General features: G+C 34.8%; 1 protein-coding gene across 8 annotated transcripts in view; it reads left to right on the top strand.

Annotated features, from left to right (window-relative positions):
• The window catches only part of SLC4A10 (solute carrier family 4 member 10), a gene marked incomplete at both ends in the record, with an annotated part of 302,735 nt that overhangs the window by 105,495 nt on the left and 179,515 nt on the right, over positions 1-17,725 (top strand). For all 8 annotated transcript variants that reach the window (XM_080799605.1, XM_080799609.1, XM_080799604.1 and 5 more), the window contains one exon: positions 6,033-6,114. In XM_080799605.1, coding sequence (XP_080655731.1) covers positions 6,033-6,114 — 82 coding nt within the window. The remainder of the gene's footprint in view (positions 1-6,032; positions 6,115-17,725) is intronic.

Genomic DNA, 17,725 nt, shown 5'->3' with positions numbered 1-17,725 from the left:
TTTTCCATAGAGCTGTACCAATTTACATTCACATCAGGAGTATATAAGGCTCTTTTTTTTCTCTACATCCTCTTTAACACTTGCTATTTCTTGCCTTTCTGATTTTACGTATTCTAACAGGTGTAAGATGATATCTCATTGTGGTTTTGATTTTCATTTCCCTGATGATTAGCTCTATTGAGCATCTTTTCATGTGTCTGTAGGGTATTCGTATGTCTTCTTTGGAAAAAATGTCAATTCAGGCCTGTTGCCCATTTTATTTTAAGATTTATTTATTTATTTTAGAGAAAGAGAGAGAGATCATGACTTGAGCCAAAGCCAAGAGTGGATGTTCAACTGACTGAGCCACCCAGGTGCCTGCTTCTGTGCATTTTAAATCAGATTTCTTTTTTGGTGTTGAGCTGTATAAGTTATTTATATATTTTGGACATTAACCCCTTGTTGGATATATTTTTTGCAAATATCTTCTTCCATTCAGTAGGTTGCCCTTTTGTTTTGTTGATGGTTTTCTCTGTCGTGCAAAAGCTTTTTATTTTGATGCAGTCCCAGTAGTTTGTTTTGCTTTTGTTCCCCTTGCTTAGGAGACAAATCTAGAAAAATGTTCATATGGTTGATGTCAGAGAAATTACTGCTTCTGTTCTCTTCTGGATTTTTATGCTTTCATGTCTCACATTTAGGTCTTTAATCCATATTGAGTTTATTTTTGTGTGTGGTGTTAAAGGTGGTTCAATTTCAATCTTTTGCATGTGTCTGTCCAGTTTTCTCAGTATCATTTACTGAGGAAATGGTTATTTTTAAAAAGTTGATATAATAAGTAGTTCTAAGGAAGAAAGAGTACTGAAATGAAAATGAACTACTTTCTCTTCTACTAACCCATTTTCAGGTGAGAATTATCAAAAGGATGTGAAAAGTTTGAATTGTCTTGCTCATAGGATTACTGTTAGACTTTGTTTTATAAAATTAGGAAAGTGTATTTCTGTGAAGACTGTGCTCAAGAGTTATGGTAAATCAGAAAAATGTATTTTTTATACATTCATAGAGAGCTTAATGCTATTTTCAAAGAATTCTAGAAGAAATTGTTGATATCTTTATCTGACTATTTTAACACTTAAATGTGCTAGCCCATATTAGTTGCTCTTTCACGAGAGAGTGGACTGATTCAAGGTCACTTCAAAGGTGAGAGCTGAGCTAGAAAGCTCTTTTTTTCTGCTATTGCTCTCTAGAAATTGTTCAGTAAAAGTAATGACAGTGAAACTCTTCCCTCTAAAAACTTTCCCTGGAGGTAGAAATATTCCCAAGTTACATTTATATACATTTGTATTCAAAACACCAATGTCTTAATGTTTAGAAGTAATTAAATTATAGAAAATTATAAAATGCATTTGGGTTATGCCAGTTATATGGAGTTTGCCTTTAAAATAGCTGAGTATAAATTTAATTTAGTCATAAGAAGGGTTTAACTGGAGGGGACCATAGATAATACTCTTTGTTACTTTTTTCTTGGGAAGACATGGAGAAAAGTACTTAAGTGGAACTAGGAAGAGCAAACTATTTACTTTCCCGGTGGAAAGAAAAATAAAATAAAAATATTTGCAGAAGATATGTGATATATGCAATTATAATAATATGTCTCTACACTTAAAATGACAGAAACTTTAAAAATGGAAAAATGCTGATTTGAAAAGTATAGTATTATTTGTTCATTTGGTTAAAGGCCTACGTAAATGAATTTAAGATGTGATGAAGATGTGATTTCTGTGTGACTTGGTTCCTGTTACTGTTTCAGGGCCATAGTCTGTATCAATGTTTTTCAAATCTCAGGTCACAACTCATTCCTACATACTGAAATAAATTTAGACACTTCTACAAAGAAGACATACAAATGGTTAACAGGCACATAAAAAAATGTTCATCATCATTAGCAATCGGGGAGATTCAAATCAAAACCACATTGAGATACCACCTTACACCAGTTAGAATGGCCAAAATCAACAAGACAGTAAACAACAAGTGTTGGAGATGTGGAGATGGAAAAGGGAACCCTCTTACACTGTTGGTGGGAATGCAAGTTGGTGCAGCCACTTTGGAAAACAGTATGGGGATTCCTTAAGAAATTACAAATAGAGCTTCCCTATGACCCTGCAATTGCACTACTGGGCACTTACCCCAAAGATACGGATGTAATGAAAAGAAGGGCCACCTGTACCCCAGTGTTCATAGCAGCAATGGCCACAGTCGCCAAACTGTGGAGAGAACCAAGATGCCCTTCAATGGACAAGTGGATAAAGAAGATATGGTCCATATATACAATGGAGTATTATGCTTCCATCAGAAAGGATCAATACCCAACTTTTATATCAACTTGGGTGGGATTGGAAGAGATTATGCTGAGTGAAATAAGTCAAGCAGAGAGAGTCAAATATCGTATGGTTTCACTTGTGGAACATAGGGAATAACATAGAGGACATTGGGAGGTGGAGAGAGAAGTGAAATGGGGGAAATCAGAAGGGGAGACAAACCATAAGAAACTGTGGACTCTGAGAAACAAACTGAGGGTTTTGGAGGGGAGGAGGTTGAGGCATGAGTGAGCCTGGTGGTGTGTATTATGGAGGGCACTATTGCATGGAACACTGGGTGTGGTGCATAAACAATGAATTTTGGAACATTGAAAAGAAATAAAATAAAATGGAAAAAAAATTTAAAGGATAGTGACTAGTGTTTTTAAAATGAAATAGAATACCCTGGAATAGAAGATATCATACTGCATTGTTTATAGTTAGGGTAAATGTTGGTTTGTGAAACTTGTTTTGATTACACATATATAAATAAATATGTAACTCTGTTGAGTATATATTTCTCACTATGTGTCATGCCCCCTCCAACAAAAATTTTAAAACATTGTTTTATACTATTTACTGGAACAAATCATCTTAAAAATGTTTACCCAGTAGTGTAATAAGGGTCAATTGTATTGAGAGGCAATGTAATAGACTTACGTGTTTTCTCTCTCTCTACAGGGTGCTAAAATTTGTTCTCAGTGAGTAAATACATATGGACATTTGGGTACATTAATGTATTTGATGTTCAACAAATCTGCAAAGGGTAACAGTACAAACTGAAATAAAAATGTTCTTACTGGTGTATTTGGGATTATTGCACAACCTGGATCCTCTTCATCTCACCCACGTTTACTTGCTCTTGGTAATAAGGAGGAAAGGGAGCACTCCAGTAAAAATTCTTCAATAATATTGAAATTATATTTTGAACTATAATCAAAGTAGAGGAATTTCACTATATGTATTGATATTAAGTTGTATCTTGGGAATTTTCAGCATAAAAGATTATACATTTGATGTTTCTATGGCTTATCTGGAGAGAATGTAAAGTTACAAGAAACTGCAAAATGAGTCACTTACGTTGAGTTAAATTCATATTCTAGTTTCAAGTTTTTTTTTTCCTTAATGAAACATTAAAATTAGGGCATGTCTACTTGTAATTCATAGTGTAATTAAATAATCAACTATATTTATTTATTTATTTTTAAACATTTTATTTATTTATTTGACAGACAAAGATCATGAGTAGGCAGAGAGGCAGGCAGAGAGAGAGAGAGGAGGAAGCAGGCTCCCCGCTGAGCAGAGAGCCCGATGCGGGGCTCAATCCCAGAACTCTGGGATCATGACCTGAGCTGAAGGCAGAGGCTTTAACCCACAGAGCCACCCAGGCACCCCAACTATTTCTATTTAGATTCCACTTCTACTTCTGCTGCAAAGGTTCATTTTATCTTGATATCTTAACATTAGTTATTTAGTAGGATTATCTTTTGTGTGTGGAGAGCTTGTATGCTGTATTATAATAAGGAGTAAAACCATTTTGTATCAGTTGAAAATTGATTTAGGCCCTTGCAATAAGAATTAAATATTTTATCGTATAGGGGGAAATATCTTCTTATATTCTAATTAAACCTTTTGATTTTGCTATTTTTAAGAGACCGCCATTGTGAGATACAGTGGAATCATGCTTCTTCTGATCTCTGAACACGGACGCATGACTTAGCTCTTGGTGTTCTTCCAAATAACACTCCAGAGGGCAGAGATACATTCCAATGTGACATATATTTGAATATGTCCTGCACAGAGGATAAATGTAATTTGTAAATGTATCAAGAACAGATTCTAAGGAGGCTATAACTTGCATTTGTCTGGTTCAGGAAAATTTTATAAACATATATTTCTTTAGTTTTTTTCTATTGCTATTTGCTCAGACCAACAGATTTTTAAAACTTTGCCAAACACAAGAACAGTAGGCTCCGAGTCCTATCTTAATTTCCTTTATTCTTCATTTGTAGGATAGGCTTTTTCATTCTGATTTCAGACACTTTGCCCTGACCTGTCTCAGCCCATGCTGTCTGAAAGACAGAGGACTAAGGCTATAAAAGACGTTATTCTACTATAAGTTTTGCTGCATGTGAAGCACATAAGAGCTGATATTTCTAGGTTGAAATATGTCTGTAGTTAGTAATCCTACAGTTGACAATACTGATTTATAAGACACGGAGGCCAAATCTTTATCAAGATTATGTCTGGGAATTAAAAAGCTTTCAAAGAAGAAACAAATGTATAATTTTTCTACCAGTCAAATACAAGAACAGGCTTAGAAATAGATGTTGAAAGATTCATTTATCTTTAGTCTACCTTTTCATTTCTCCTTTGTGTTCAGTGTTCACTTTTAAGGCAATTTTTACATAGGTGCTCACAATAAAAAAAATTTGGAAATAACCTGTATTTCACTTTGCTCAGTATTCTGTATTTTTTCATTCCTTCATGGTTAAATGGATTATACTTATCCCTCCTCCATTATTTTACTGAGTACCAAATGAGTGAGTGTATCATTTTGAGAATATGTACAATGTTAAGAAGAGAGTCTCCATCCAGCCATTCTAAATAAGTAACAAAAATAATATATATATACACACACATATATATATACACACACACACAAACTAAATGAAGCTTTAATGTATATATTATAATTAAAAGTTTAATTTGAAAAAAATGTGTTATGTTGAAGCAAAGTAATTAGAATTGTAATTTACCTAATAATTACTACTAATTGCTTTCAAAAGATTAGGTCTTGCTAACCTTATTTTAAATGGCAATGGAATCATTTCACCTTGCCATAGTATTAGTAGTGTTAATACTAATGATTTCCATGTTTTCCTTGTATGGTTCAAAATGTCATCTTGTTAATAAGAATTCTTTCTCAGAGATAAAAATGCATGTTACTAAATTGTCAGGATAACCATTTTCTGTTTTCATCTCACTACCAAATGATGGTAACTGGAATGTATGACTACCTTTGATTTCGTGGAAAATCAAATGACATTCCTTCTCTGAATATATGGTCAACTTAATTTTAGTCTTTTTCTTTTTAAACTAACCCTTGGTAATCAAATAGAATAATTGTGTACAAGTAGGTTTAAGTTATTGAATTATATTGTTTATTCTCTGAACTTAAGAGAATATATGTATAGTAGTCCACTCTTATCTGTGGTTTTGCTCTCCCTTGTTTCATTGATCTGAGGTCAGTCATGGTTAGGAAGCAAATGATGTTCCTTCTGACATACCATCAGAAGGTCCATAGTAGCCTAAAGCTATGTCACAGTGACTATGTTTTTCACCTCACTTCATCTCATCACATAGACATTTTATCATCTCATATCATTATAAAAAGGATGAGTATAGCACGATAAAATATTTTGAGAGGGAGATAGACCACATTCACATAACTTTTATTACAGCATATTATAATTGTTCCATTTCGTTATTATTATTATTGTTAATCTCTTACTGTGCCTAATTTTAAAATTATACTTTATCATAGATATATATATATATAGCAAAAAATGTAGTTTATATAGTGTTTGGTGTTACCTGTCATTTCAGGCGTCCACAGGGTTCTTGAAAAATGTCCCAATGGATAAAGAGGAACTACTGTAAAATCATTTAATCTTCTTTCTTCCCATTCTACAGAGAAATGATGAAGAGGCAGTTGTGGATAGAGGTGGAACTCGTTCTATTCTCAAAACACACTTTGAGAAAGAAGATTTAGAAGGTAAGACCTTTTTCCCCACCTTGGGATAGTTTTTGTTATGCTTCCCTAAAGTATTTCAAAGAGAAATATGTAATTTGCCACAGTCTGGAGAACTGCAAAAATTGATATCAGTGTAATGGTGGTGGTGGGGGGTTGTGGATATGATTGTTTTAATGCAGCCTGAAATGTGAACAGGAAGACCTATAAACAGTGAGAAGTATCCATTCATCCAACAGACATTTATTGAATATTCCAGACACTGTGTTGTGTGCAGGTCTTTTAGTAAGCATTGCTTCAGGAATTACCATCAGTTGAGGAAAGTTATGACAGACCAGCATATTAGGTGCTATGTGAGAGGCGAGAATAGGACAGGAAGGGCATCTAATCCAGCCTATGTTGTCAGACTAGGCTGTCACTAGAAGGGAGTTAAAGACAACTGACATACGAGTTTTACTCAGATATGTATGAGAGAGAGGTGGAGGCACCATTTGTGTGTGTTCTTTTCAATAGGAAAGTCAGATAAGTCAACTGGGGGGTGGTATGATCTAGTAGTGAAGTGTGTGGGATCTGAAACCAACCTGTCCTGGATTAAAATACCAGTTCTGCCCCTTATGTACTATGGAAACTTCAGCCAGTTAATTTCTCTACACCTCAGTTTTCTCAGTTGTTAAGATAAGGGTGGCCAAGATATGGAAGCAACCTAACTGTTCATTGATACATGAATGGATAAGGAAGATATCTCACACACACACACAGACACACACACAGACACACACACACACACACACACACACACACACTCACACACATGAATATTACACAGACATCAAAAAGAGTAGGATCATTTCTGACAGCATGGATAGACCTACAGGGTAAAAAGTGAAGTAAGTCAGACTAAATAAGGGATGTTTTCACTCCTATGCGGAATCTAAAAAAATAAATGAATAAACAAGCGAACAAAAAGCAGAATCAGAGAACAAACTGATGTTTGTGGAAGGGGCAAAATGGGTAAAGGGGAGTGGTTGATATAGGCTTCCAGTTATGGAATGAGTAAGACACAGGAATAAAAGGCGCCGAATAGGGAATATAGTCAATGATATCATGATAGCATTGTATGGTGACAGATGGTAGCTATACTTGTGAGCATTGTATAATGTATAAAATTTGTCCAATCATTATGCTATAATTACCAAAACTAATGTAATACTGTGTGTCAACTATACTCAAATAAAAAAATTAAATTTGAAAAATAAAAAAATAAGGGCAACAATGGAATATATTTCATAAAATTTCCATAAGAATCAAGGGGAAAATACTTAGAATAGTACCTGGCATAGGACTTACATAAGTCTTGATGGTTATTACTGAACCACAATTTAACATATACACATTATTATTTCATTTTAATTTTTAACGAGAAATTATTACTAGTGGGATACAAGATATGTGATATTTTTCATCTTTTGGTTAAAAAGTAAAACCGAAGTAATTGCAAGTAAAAATAATCAGAGATAGTTCTTAATAATCTACTACAGCTGAGAAGTAAAGAGTATTCCCCCTAAGAATTGTCAGGTAACTAGTTAAATTACAGTAGAATTCATAGTTCTTAGGTTTTTAGCTATAACAATTAAGCAACAGAAGGATTGATATAATATTTAGAATAAATTTTCAACAACTATACCTACTCAGTACTTGACGTTTTGCTTGGTGCACAGAAAATATCCAGGTCCAGGAAGGTTGTACTTACTGGGTGGGCATAATGATTTGCTATGCTATCCATATTCATTACAAGAATTGAAGAGAGCAGAAACTTGAAAATTCTAAACTGATAATGGAGACTATAAAGGTAATGTCTCCTTGGATTTGAAATGCCTTTATATTACATTTTTTTCCCAGCAGCATATTTACCTTCTTACTTAGGTCTTAAGTTGTGCTTTTATTCAGTAAACACCTGTAAGAAAACCCAATAAAGCAGGAAGTTAATCTAAAAACATAATTACAGGAAAAAGCCATCTTAGGTTTAAAGATTGTGATGGATAATCTGCACACAGATAATCGAAAGCTAACAGTGGACAATTTATAAATAATTACAATAAAATAATGAGTGTTCCTTTGGATGGAAAATACATAGTACAAAAATAGGATTTAATATGTTTATTTTAATTATTGTATCAACGTGTATTACATGTATTTTCTCTTACTGGGGATGGTATTCAGGTGAGGGTGTATGATGGTTATTAAAAGAGATTTCTGATAGGCAAATACAAATGGATAAATCAGATTTTGTTTTGTTTTTTGGTGTCTGTAGTGGGCATTTTAATCCCAGAAGTGAATAATTGTGGCTAAGTCACTGGTGATTAAAATTAACATCATAGAATGCAATGTAACATTATATTTAGAATTTCTACATTTTAGAATTTTGAACTAAAATAAGAAAAACTTATTTTACTTTCTCAGTATTTGTTCTGCTCCCAGCCGTATTAAGTAGATAAACATCCTAGCATCTGAGGATGTTATATGGGATTCTGCTGTGTTGCACGCGAAGAATTAATAGATCTGTTAGTGGTTCCTGGATTGATTACTCTGAATCAGAAAATAATGCGGAGACAATGTGTTGAATATCATGATTCAGGAAAAATCAACTGAATTGGAAAAATCACCATAATATAAAATGGGTAAAGGGGAGAGTGCCAGATAGAAAGACAGCATTGCTGAGGGTAACATGGGCAGTAGTTTCTCCTTTTTTGTAATTAAGGAAAAAGACCAGAGTTCCATATTTTAAGAACTCTTAAGTAATGTAAATAAAACATACAGATATTTATTTTAAATAAAATAGAGTTAGGAATTGCTGTTGAAGAAAAACACACATTTTATAAACTCTTTCATCAGTTAAGATTTTAAATTTGAAAATTAGTGTTTATAGGAATTATGGATATATAAGAATTATTAATAGCTAATAGAATTCCCAGTATAATTTAACATCCTGTGCACAGCTTGTAGAAATGCTAGGTGTTTAAAAATATCTATGAAGTCTCAGGTAAAATATGTTTAATGGAAAATGATCACTTGATCAATATCAACACCTTGGTATAGTATATTAGTTAATGGATTCACATATATTATACATTTGAGTGAATAGTGTGTCAAATATAAATTTTCTCCTTTCAAACCTATTTATGTATTTTTTTATGTGTATCTTTACCATATCCTCTCTTTTTTTCCTATTATCTAAAATCAAGAACATACAATTTTGTTACATTCCGCTCACCTCCTGTATTTCTGTCTCATACAGTTAGTAAATACTTTGAATCTGTCTCAGGGGTGGCTCTTCTCATTTCTTCCCTTTCATTCCCACTGCCACTGCTCCAGTTCTTTCCCTGTCTGTATACTGTGTGCTCTCTTTCCCACAATCCGCCCTTCTTAAAACTGCTAGTGTTCTTCCTAAGCCTATTTCTGTTTCCTATGGTAAAATGTAGTGAGCAGCCTTGAATCCCTATAATTAGAGCAAGTCAGGATTGGTGAGTGGAGCAAAAATTGTCGAGGCTAACCAATTCTTATTTTTGGTCTCTCCTGTCCATGTGGGGTTAGTACTGTACAAAGTATAAGATTACAAAAGAGAAATGCATTAATACCCTTGAAATTCCTTTTTCTACTGGCCTTTTAATACATGTGTCGTGTGCAGAGTAGCGAGATAAAATAGACAATGCTCAGTTATCTTTGAATTTTAGGTAAATCTTGAGTATCTTTTTAGTGTAGGTATGCCATGCAATATTTTTGTGTGGATGTTACCAGGAACCACCCCTCTTAAGGGCTGCGGTGCTTATTTCCCTGGTTGCCATGATGTTGCCTGCTCTTGCCCCACAGCTGCGCTCTTCCCCAGAAATTACCCTCTGCTGAAAGGAGCTGTCTCTTGCTATAGGAGCTGCCTCCCCCGTGGCACATTGAATTCAATGAATGATCAGCGAAGGAGTATAAGGGCCTTGCCCCTTTGCCTCAATGTGTTACAACTCTGAAGGGTGGTCTCAGCCTGAAAGTCCCTCCCACCCCCGTGGAATCAGGGGAGGCTTGTATTGCCTCTGTACCACAATTCAACTTCTTTCTGTACCAAATGCCGCTTCCCATATTTCTGCACAGGTGTTATTGCTGACAGCTTTCCTCAGTCAACTCTCTGAACACAAATCTCTATTTCAGAGTCTGTTTGCTGAGGAATCTAACTCATTCATTCATCATTTTCCTGCACCCTGAATAGTACCAGTAGACGTACCTACTTGGTCACTGGCAGAACCTTCACATTGGTGTCTTAGCCTATGAGGCTGAGAACTATCATAGTGGGAGAGAATGCTCCCAAACTAACTTGCCTTGATCATGGGAGTATATGAAAATCAGCATTGCACGTGGCAGAAAATGCCAGAGATTAGTGCCATCTTTAATTAATTAATCAGTTAATTAATGTTAGAGAGAAAGAGAGAGCATGAGCGAGGGGAGGGACAAAGGGAAAGAGAGATTCCCAAGCAAACTCCCTGGGGCCCCATGTGGAGCTTGATCCCACAACTCTGAGATCATGACTGAGTCGAAATCAAGAGTCAGATACCCAAATGACTGTGCCACCCAGGTGCCCCTAGTGTCATTTTTAAAGTCCTAAAGTATTTACTAGTCTGGCCATTGCAGAAATTGTCAAATTGTAGAGAATGGTAGTGGATGACTGCAAACTCAGCCAAGTGGTAGCATCGATTGCAACTGCTCTGTCAGAATTGGAATCTTCTCAGAGCAGGTTGATAAGGCCACATACCAAGCCCTGTGGTATGCAACTCTTGATCTGGCAAATGCATTTTTTTCTATTACTATCAAGAAGGACTACCAGAAGTATAACATGTATGTCTTGCTCCAGGGCTGTGTTAAGTCTCCTACCTTTCATCATAATAGAGTCTGAAAAGATTTGAACTGAGTAGATACTCTGCAGAACATTACGTTGTTTCCTTTTATCAACAGAATGAACAAGAAGGGGCAGGTATGTTGGAGGCCTTGATAAGACAGATGGGTTCCAGAGTCTGTTTTCTAGCAAACCTGTGGAAAGGACAGTATGAGAGTGTCAACACTGTGCTGAGTCTGAAACTCCATGATGGATGGACGGATGGATAGGTGGGGTCAGTTTCCACAGGCACCATAAAAATAACCAAGTGCCCCTTCAGTTTTACTCACCTTGATTCTTTCTTCATGGTCCACCCTGGTCCTGCTCTTTTTCACAATTTATTCCTGCTCTTTTTAAAGATTTGATAATTTTTTTTTCAGATAGGACCATTATTGTATCTTCTGCAAGTATAAGAATAAATTAATGGTAAACCTCTAAAAGTAGCATGTCCTATTAATAACTAGATGATAATAAAGAGAAGAAAGTTCAGGAGCTACAGATGACATGCTATTATTTTGGTAATTTTGACCGAACTGAACAATTTCTAGTCAAGGCAATACTACCAACAATTGGATTGTTTTTTGCACAAATTTTTAGAATACTTTTTTCTTGCTAAAAAAAAAACACACACACACACACAACATAGAATTTACCATTTTAACCATTTCTAAGTATATAGTTCAGTAGTGTTAAGTATATTCACGTTGTCATATAACCAACATTCAAAACTTTTTCATCTTGGAAAATGGAAACTTTATACATTAAGCAACTCTCCCATTTGCTCCTCACCCTATCCTGTAGCAAGCACTATTCTATCTTCTGTTTCTGTGAATATGACTACCCTAGAGAGCACATGTAAGTGAAGCCATGCAATATTTGCCTTTTTGTAACTGGTTTATTTCATAGCATAATGTCTCCAATGTTCATCCATGTTGTAGCATGTTAGGCTTTCCTTCCTTTTTAAGGTTTTAATACTCCATTATATGTATATATTGCATTTTGTTTATCCATTCATCTGTTGATAGACATGGTTGCTTTTATCTCTTGGCTATGGTGAATGGTGCTGGTATAAACATGGGTATGCAAATATTTCTTTGAAATCCTGCTTTCAAATCTTTTAAAATATATAGCCATAGGTGGATTTCTGGATCATGAAGTGATTCCATTTTTAATTTTTTGAAGAACTGCTGTACTGTTTTCCATAGCAATTCACAATTTTACATTTTCACCAAGGGTGCACAGGAGTTCCAGTTTCTCCACATGCTTGCTAAAACTTATGATTTTCTATTTGTTCATTTGTTTGTTTTTGATAAGGAGCTATCCAGTGGGTGTGGGGTGATATCTCATTGTGGTTTTGACTTGCATTTTCCTAATAATTAGTGATATTGAGCATCTTCTCATATGTTTGCTGACCATTTGTTCATCATTTCTGGAGAAATGTCTGTTCAAGTCCTTTGCCCATTGTTTAACTGGGTGTTTTATTGTTGTTGTTGAGTTGTATGAATTTTTTGTATATTCTAGATACTAACCCCATATCAGATATATGATTTAGAACTATTTTCTCCCATTACACTGGTTGCCTTTTCACTCTGTTGATTTTGTCCTTTAACATACAGAAAATTTCAATTTTTATGTAGTCCAAATTGTCTAGTTTTACTTTTGTTGCCTGTGCTTTTGGTGTCATATCCAGGAAATCCTCATCAAATCCAATGTCATAAAGCTTTTCCCTATGTTTGCTTCTAATTTATAGTTTTGGGTCTTACCTTTAGGTCTCTGATTCATTTTGAGATAATTTTGTGTATGGTGTAGAATGTTTTCCCTTCTACTTTTCATATTTCTTTGTTGCCTAACATCATTCCTATTATAGTTCATATTGCTCCTCACAAATTAAATATTTCTCTAAGTCACTGATACATAAAGAGGCTATTTAGTGAGAGACTATTGTTTTCCATACTTTTAGCAAGTATTTATATTTTTCTATAGTCTGAGAACATAAAAGATGCAGTAAAACTTCAGGGATATTATTCTATTTTTCTGTTTAAGGCCTTTTGGGTTACCCCAAATTGGAGCATTCCCCTCTTCCCCATTTGTTAGTGATTTCCTTCCACAAAGAAATAGAATTCCCACTCTTCCCATCCATTAGTATTACCTGATCCCTCCTAACAGAATAGTTATTTTCTTCCTTCATCCTTCTATTTCTGAGCTACATCTTTTTTATATTATTTGTATTATTGTTATATATTATATTTATATTATTATGTTATATTATTATATTACATATTTATTTTTTTGAGAGAGAGAGTGAGCATGTGAGCAGTGGTGGGGAGGGGCAAGGAGAGGGAGAGAGAGAATTTTTTTTTTTAAGATTTTATTTATTTATTTGACAGACAAAGATCACAAGTAGGCAGAGAGGCAGGCAGAGAGAGAGGGAAGCAGGCTCCCTGCTGAGCAGAGAGCCTGATGCGGGGCTCTATCCCAGGACCCCGGGATCATGCCCTGAGCCAAAGGCAGAGGCTTAACCCACTGAGCCACCCAGTCGCTCCAGGGAGAGAGAGAATCTTAAGCAGGTTTCATGCTTCATGTGAGCCCGATGCAGCACTCGATCTCATGACCCTGAGATCAGGACCTGAACTGAAATCAAAAGTCAGCCACTTAACCAAATGAGCCACTCAGGTGTCCGTATGTATATATTTCTTATCTTTGAATTATAAGCTTGTTGAAGGACAAATTGTCATTTTATACATATTTGCATTCTCCCATGTTATCTAGGACTTTTTCTTGAACTAAATAGGGACTAAAAATGTATTGCATCAAATCTCATTTGTATGTCATTCAATAACATATCACTAATCACGTAAGATGTTAAATTTATGTAATGTACTTAAGTGCATAATTAATGCTCATCAAATATTTAATTATTTTTGAATTACATGTAAATACAGAAATTTCTAATTATTTTGCACTGCCCAAGATGAATCAATCTAGTTATATTTCAGTGATTTTCAGGAACTTATAAATTTAAAACTTTAATAGAAGAGTTAAACTCATCTTTAAATTTTGGCCTACAAATGAAATCAAAGAGACATTTTCTTTATCCTGTATTGTTTTTACCAGATAGTAAAATACTTTTCAGTCAAGGATTTAATGAAGAAAATTATGCCCCTATCTTGATAGTCTTCTTCTCATTCCATTTGAGGGAGAAAAATGGTTTACTGGTTTATTTCCTTTGGGGACCACTTAATAGATGGTGGACCCAAAATGCAAAGATAAGATAATGTAAAACAAGCCCCAACACAAAGCTATCATACAACATAGTTCTATCAATAGTAGTACCCTCCCATTTTCTTCCTTTCACCACATTCCTGAGCTCTTTGATAACTGAAATTGTTTTCTGACTACAATCATCATAATGTCAAAAGTAGTTTCCCCTAAAAAACTAAAGATAATGAGTACAGGTCCTATATTTATGACACAGTATTTTGCCACCATAGTAAAAAAGAATTGAATAAAATGAAGACAAGAAAAAGCTGAAAATTAGGCCTACACCTTTTCTTTCTAAACTTTTACCTCCAAAAATTGCCAAGAGAAGGAAAGAGTGGATTCTGCTGGTAGAAACCAAAGTTGGCTTCACAGTGACAGAGGTGGGCTTTGAAAGATGAATGGGTGTGCTGAAGGCAAAGAAGGAAGGATCTTTTGCATTCTGGAATAGTTAATATGGTGTGGCTAATGTGCTGGGATTATGTACATGGGGGCAAAGAGTGACTGCAGATGAAGTTTCAATATTTGCGTGAGGTAGTGGAGAATGAATTAATGGTTGAAACTACCAAATGAGGTAAGTAGCTCCATTAAGCAAGTAAGCTCCATTTTACAGTTAAAGAAACTAAAGCACAGAAGATTAACCTGCCCAGGCCTAAGGACTAGCAAGTGGTATAACAGGGATTCAAAAACACCAGGGTCTGGGCTTTTAACAACTATATTGTAGAATTAAAGATGGTGCTCAGTTTTGTGTTTTAGGGGATGGAATGGGGCAAGGTGATTATTAATTGAAAGACTTGGGCATATTTCCTTACTTGATCATGACTATATATAAAAAAGTGAAGACTTTTATGTCCTATTATGAAGCAATATTGAATTCAAAAATTAGTATCCATATCACAATGGTTTTCCAAATGATTTTGCAAAAATTTGAGAAGCTTTATAGTTAGTAAATTCCTATTAGAGAGATTCATTTCCACAAATAGGAGGGCCTTTCTCTCACTGGAAGCCAGTTTTATTATAACCTCAGGTTCTCCTATTTTAAATTCTCATCTCTCTGTACCACAGAATGAATAATCTTATTGTTTCCTGTTCCGAATGTCTTTTCATTAAAAAAGATTCGTTTTTTTTCCTGCCATTATTGGTTGATCAGCTTTTGTGCAATTTAGTATTATTGATATAGGCTCAATATCATTTGATGGGGCAATTCTAAGTGGTATTTGATCCACTGGTACTGAGTAGTGAAATTAGTTAATTACACAGGATCCATCTGAAATTGTACATTTTGCCTGCCAAACACTTTGGATAGTTGAGGATGGGAATTAGGCACACAGACTAATACTGAAGATTTCAGAAAAAAATAGTCGATATTAAATTTCATTTCCTTATTGAACAATCCTTGCCATCTGAGCACGTTTTATAATGAACTGTTGTGTTTTGCCCTGGGTATTCTAAGAATAAGAAACAAATAAGAGAATATTGTTTTAAATACTTTTATTTCTAAAATTAACTCTCAGGTGAGCTATAAAACATGTTACATAGTTCTTCATTTTAGGCATTTCCCAGAAAATTTGTGTATGTGACCCATATCAGTATACTTTGATACATAATTTATTCATGATATTTTGTCTATTTGAAGTGAGTGGTAACTTGATAGTTATTTATAATCTGTTTTTATACTATTTTATAATTCCAAGTAAATTCAAAAGATCTTAGAGTATTTTAAAAAATTTGGTTGTGGTTTATTTGACCATTTGTAAACAGTTATAGATATGTGTTTGCATGAGGGCAGTAACATATATTCTAATGTGTATATGTGGCTAAGAAATCCTGTAAATTTGTGGTTTCAGAATTTAAGGGTCCTGGTTATATGTTTTTGCATCCCTAGCTTAGGATGTCAGTTTTTAGTTAGCTAATTTTAGAATAAAAACCCTTGTTGTTAATCTCCCTTCATTATCCCTTGTAAGTCAAGCTCTGTTTAATACGATTTTCTATCAAAGATATGGTACAGCATTTAGGGTATTTGCTTTCTTTTTTGAGAGGGGAGGGGGAATTTGCTTTCTAATGTGACTTAAATATATTATCTATGAATGAGTAGAATTGTGTGTTTGTGTGTGTATATGTAACATTTTCAATCAATTACTATTTCAGAGATATAATAGATGAAAACAAATTCCTTTTCATTACATTAAATATAATCCTATAAATATTAAAAGAAGGAATTTTACAGCAAAGAAAGTATTCCTTTAATCCTTAAATATTTGAATCCTTAACTATTGAAAACTTTGAAGACAGACCACAAATGACCAAAGCTTCTTAGTATATACCACATCGGTTTATATTAATATTATACTTTTGCATTTTCCAGACATCTGAGACTTAAGGGTGTTCATTATTTACTTACACAGTTTAATAGTGTGGGAGTAGTACTATGAAGGTGACATTGTGAAGTAGATGAACTTAGTCTATCTCTTGATTAAATTCTTTTTTTTTTTAAGATTTTATTTATTTATTTGACAGACAAAGATCACAAGTAGGCAGAGAGGCAGGCAGAGGGAGAGAGGAGGAAGCAGGCTCCCCACTGAGTAGAGAGCCCGACGTGGGGCTCGATCCCAGGTACCTGGGATCATGACCTGAGCCGAAGGCAGAGGCTTTAGCCCACTGAGGCACCCAGGCATCCCCCTCTTGATTAAATTCTTAAATCTCTATTTCAGCTGCTAATCTTTACCCCAAAAGATCCAAATTTATTTATTTTTTAAAGATTTATTTGTTTATTTTAGAGAGAGAGAAAGAGTGTGGGGGTAGTGGAGGGGCAGAGAAAGAGGTAGAAAAATCTTCAAGCAGACTCCCCACAGAGCATGGAGTTCCAATCGGGGCTCCACGCCTAGACCCTGAGATCCTGACCTGAGCCGAAATCAAGAGCCGGCTGCTTAACTGACTGAGCCACCCAGGTGCTCCATAGTGATCCTGCTTTAAAGCTCCTCAGCTGCATTTGATTGCACCCTCCTCAGGTTTCTACAGAATTGTCTCACAGTAGTACATTCAGGGATAGGCCACTGGTCAGTTAGGATCTTTCTAGGGAAGTTGTCATCATTCACCAATATTTAATTAAGTGCTCATGGCATGCAAACACTGAGCCATTTTCTGTTTTATACTCTTTGTTCTCTAAGGATGTTTAGATACCGGTGCCACCAATAAGGTGCTTCAGTTCTACAACCCTTTGGAAAAATAAGTCAGTGGCCACTTAGCACATAAATATTTACATTAAAATATAAATTGATATAAATAGGGATAATAATAAGTATTAAATAATAATTGAAAGAGGTGATAGTTCTTAATTTTTTGGATAATGCACACCTATAATTTAGTAGTATTGATATTTCTGGTACCTTAATAGAATTAATTACATTTGGGTACCAGTATGCTGAGTATTTTTCTGAAGGCTCTCTTATATTTTCTCCCAATAAC

The sequence above is a fragment of the Martes martes genome, assembly GCF_963455335.1.
Source record: "Martes martes genome assembly, chromosome: 3".
NCBI classification, from domain to species: Eukaryota; Metazoa; Chordata; class Mammalia; order Carnivora; family Mustelidae; genus Martes; species Martes martes.
The sequence above is the reverse complement of the archived record's forward strand: the minus strand, read 5'-3'. Positions and strand labels throughout refer to the sequence as shown.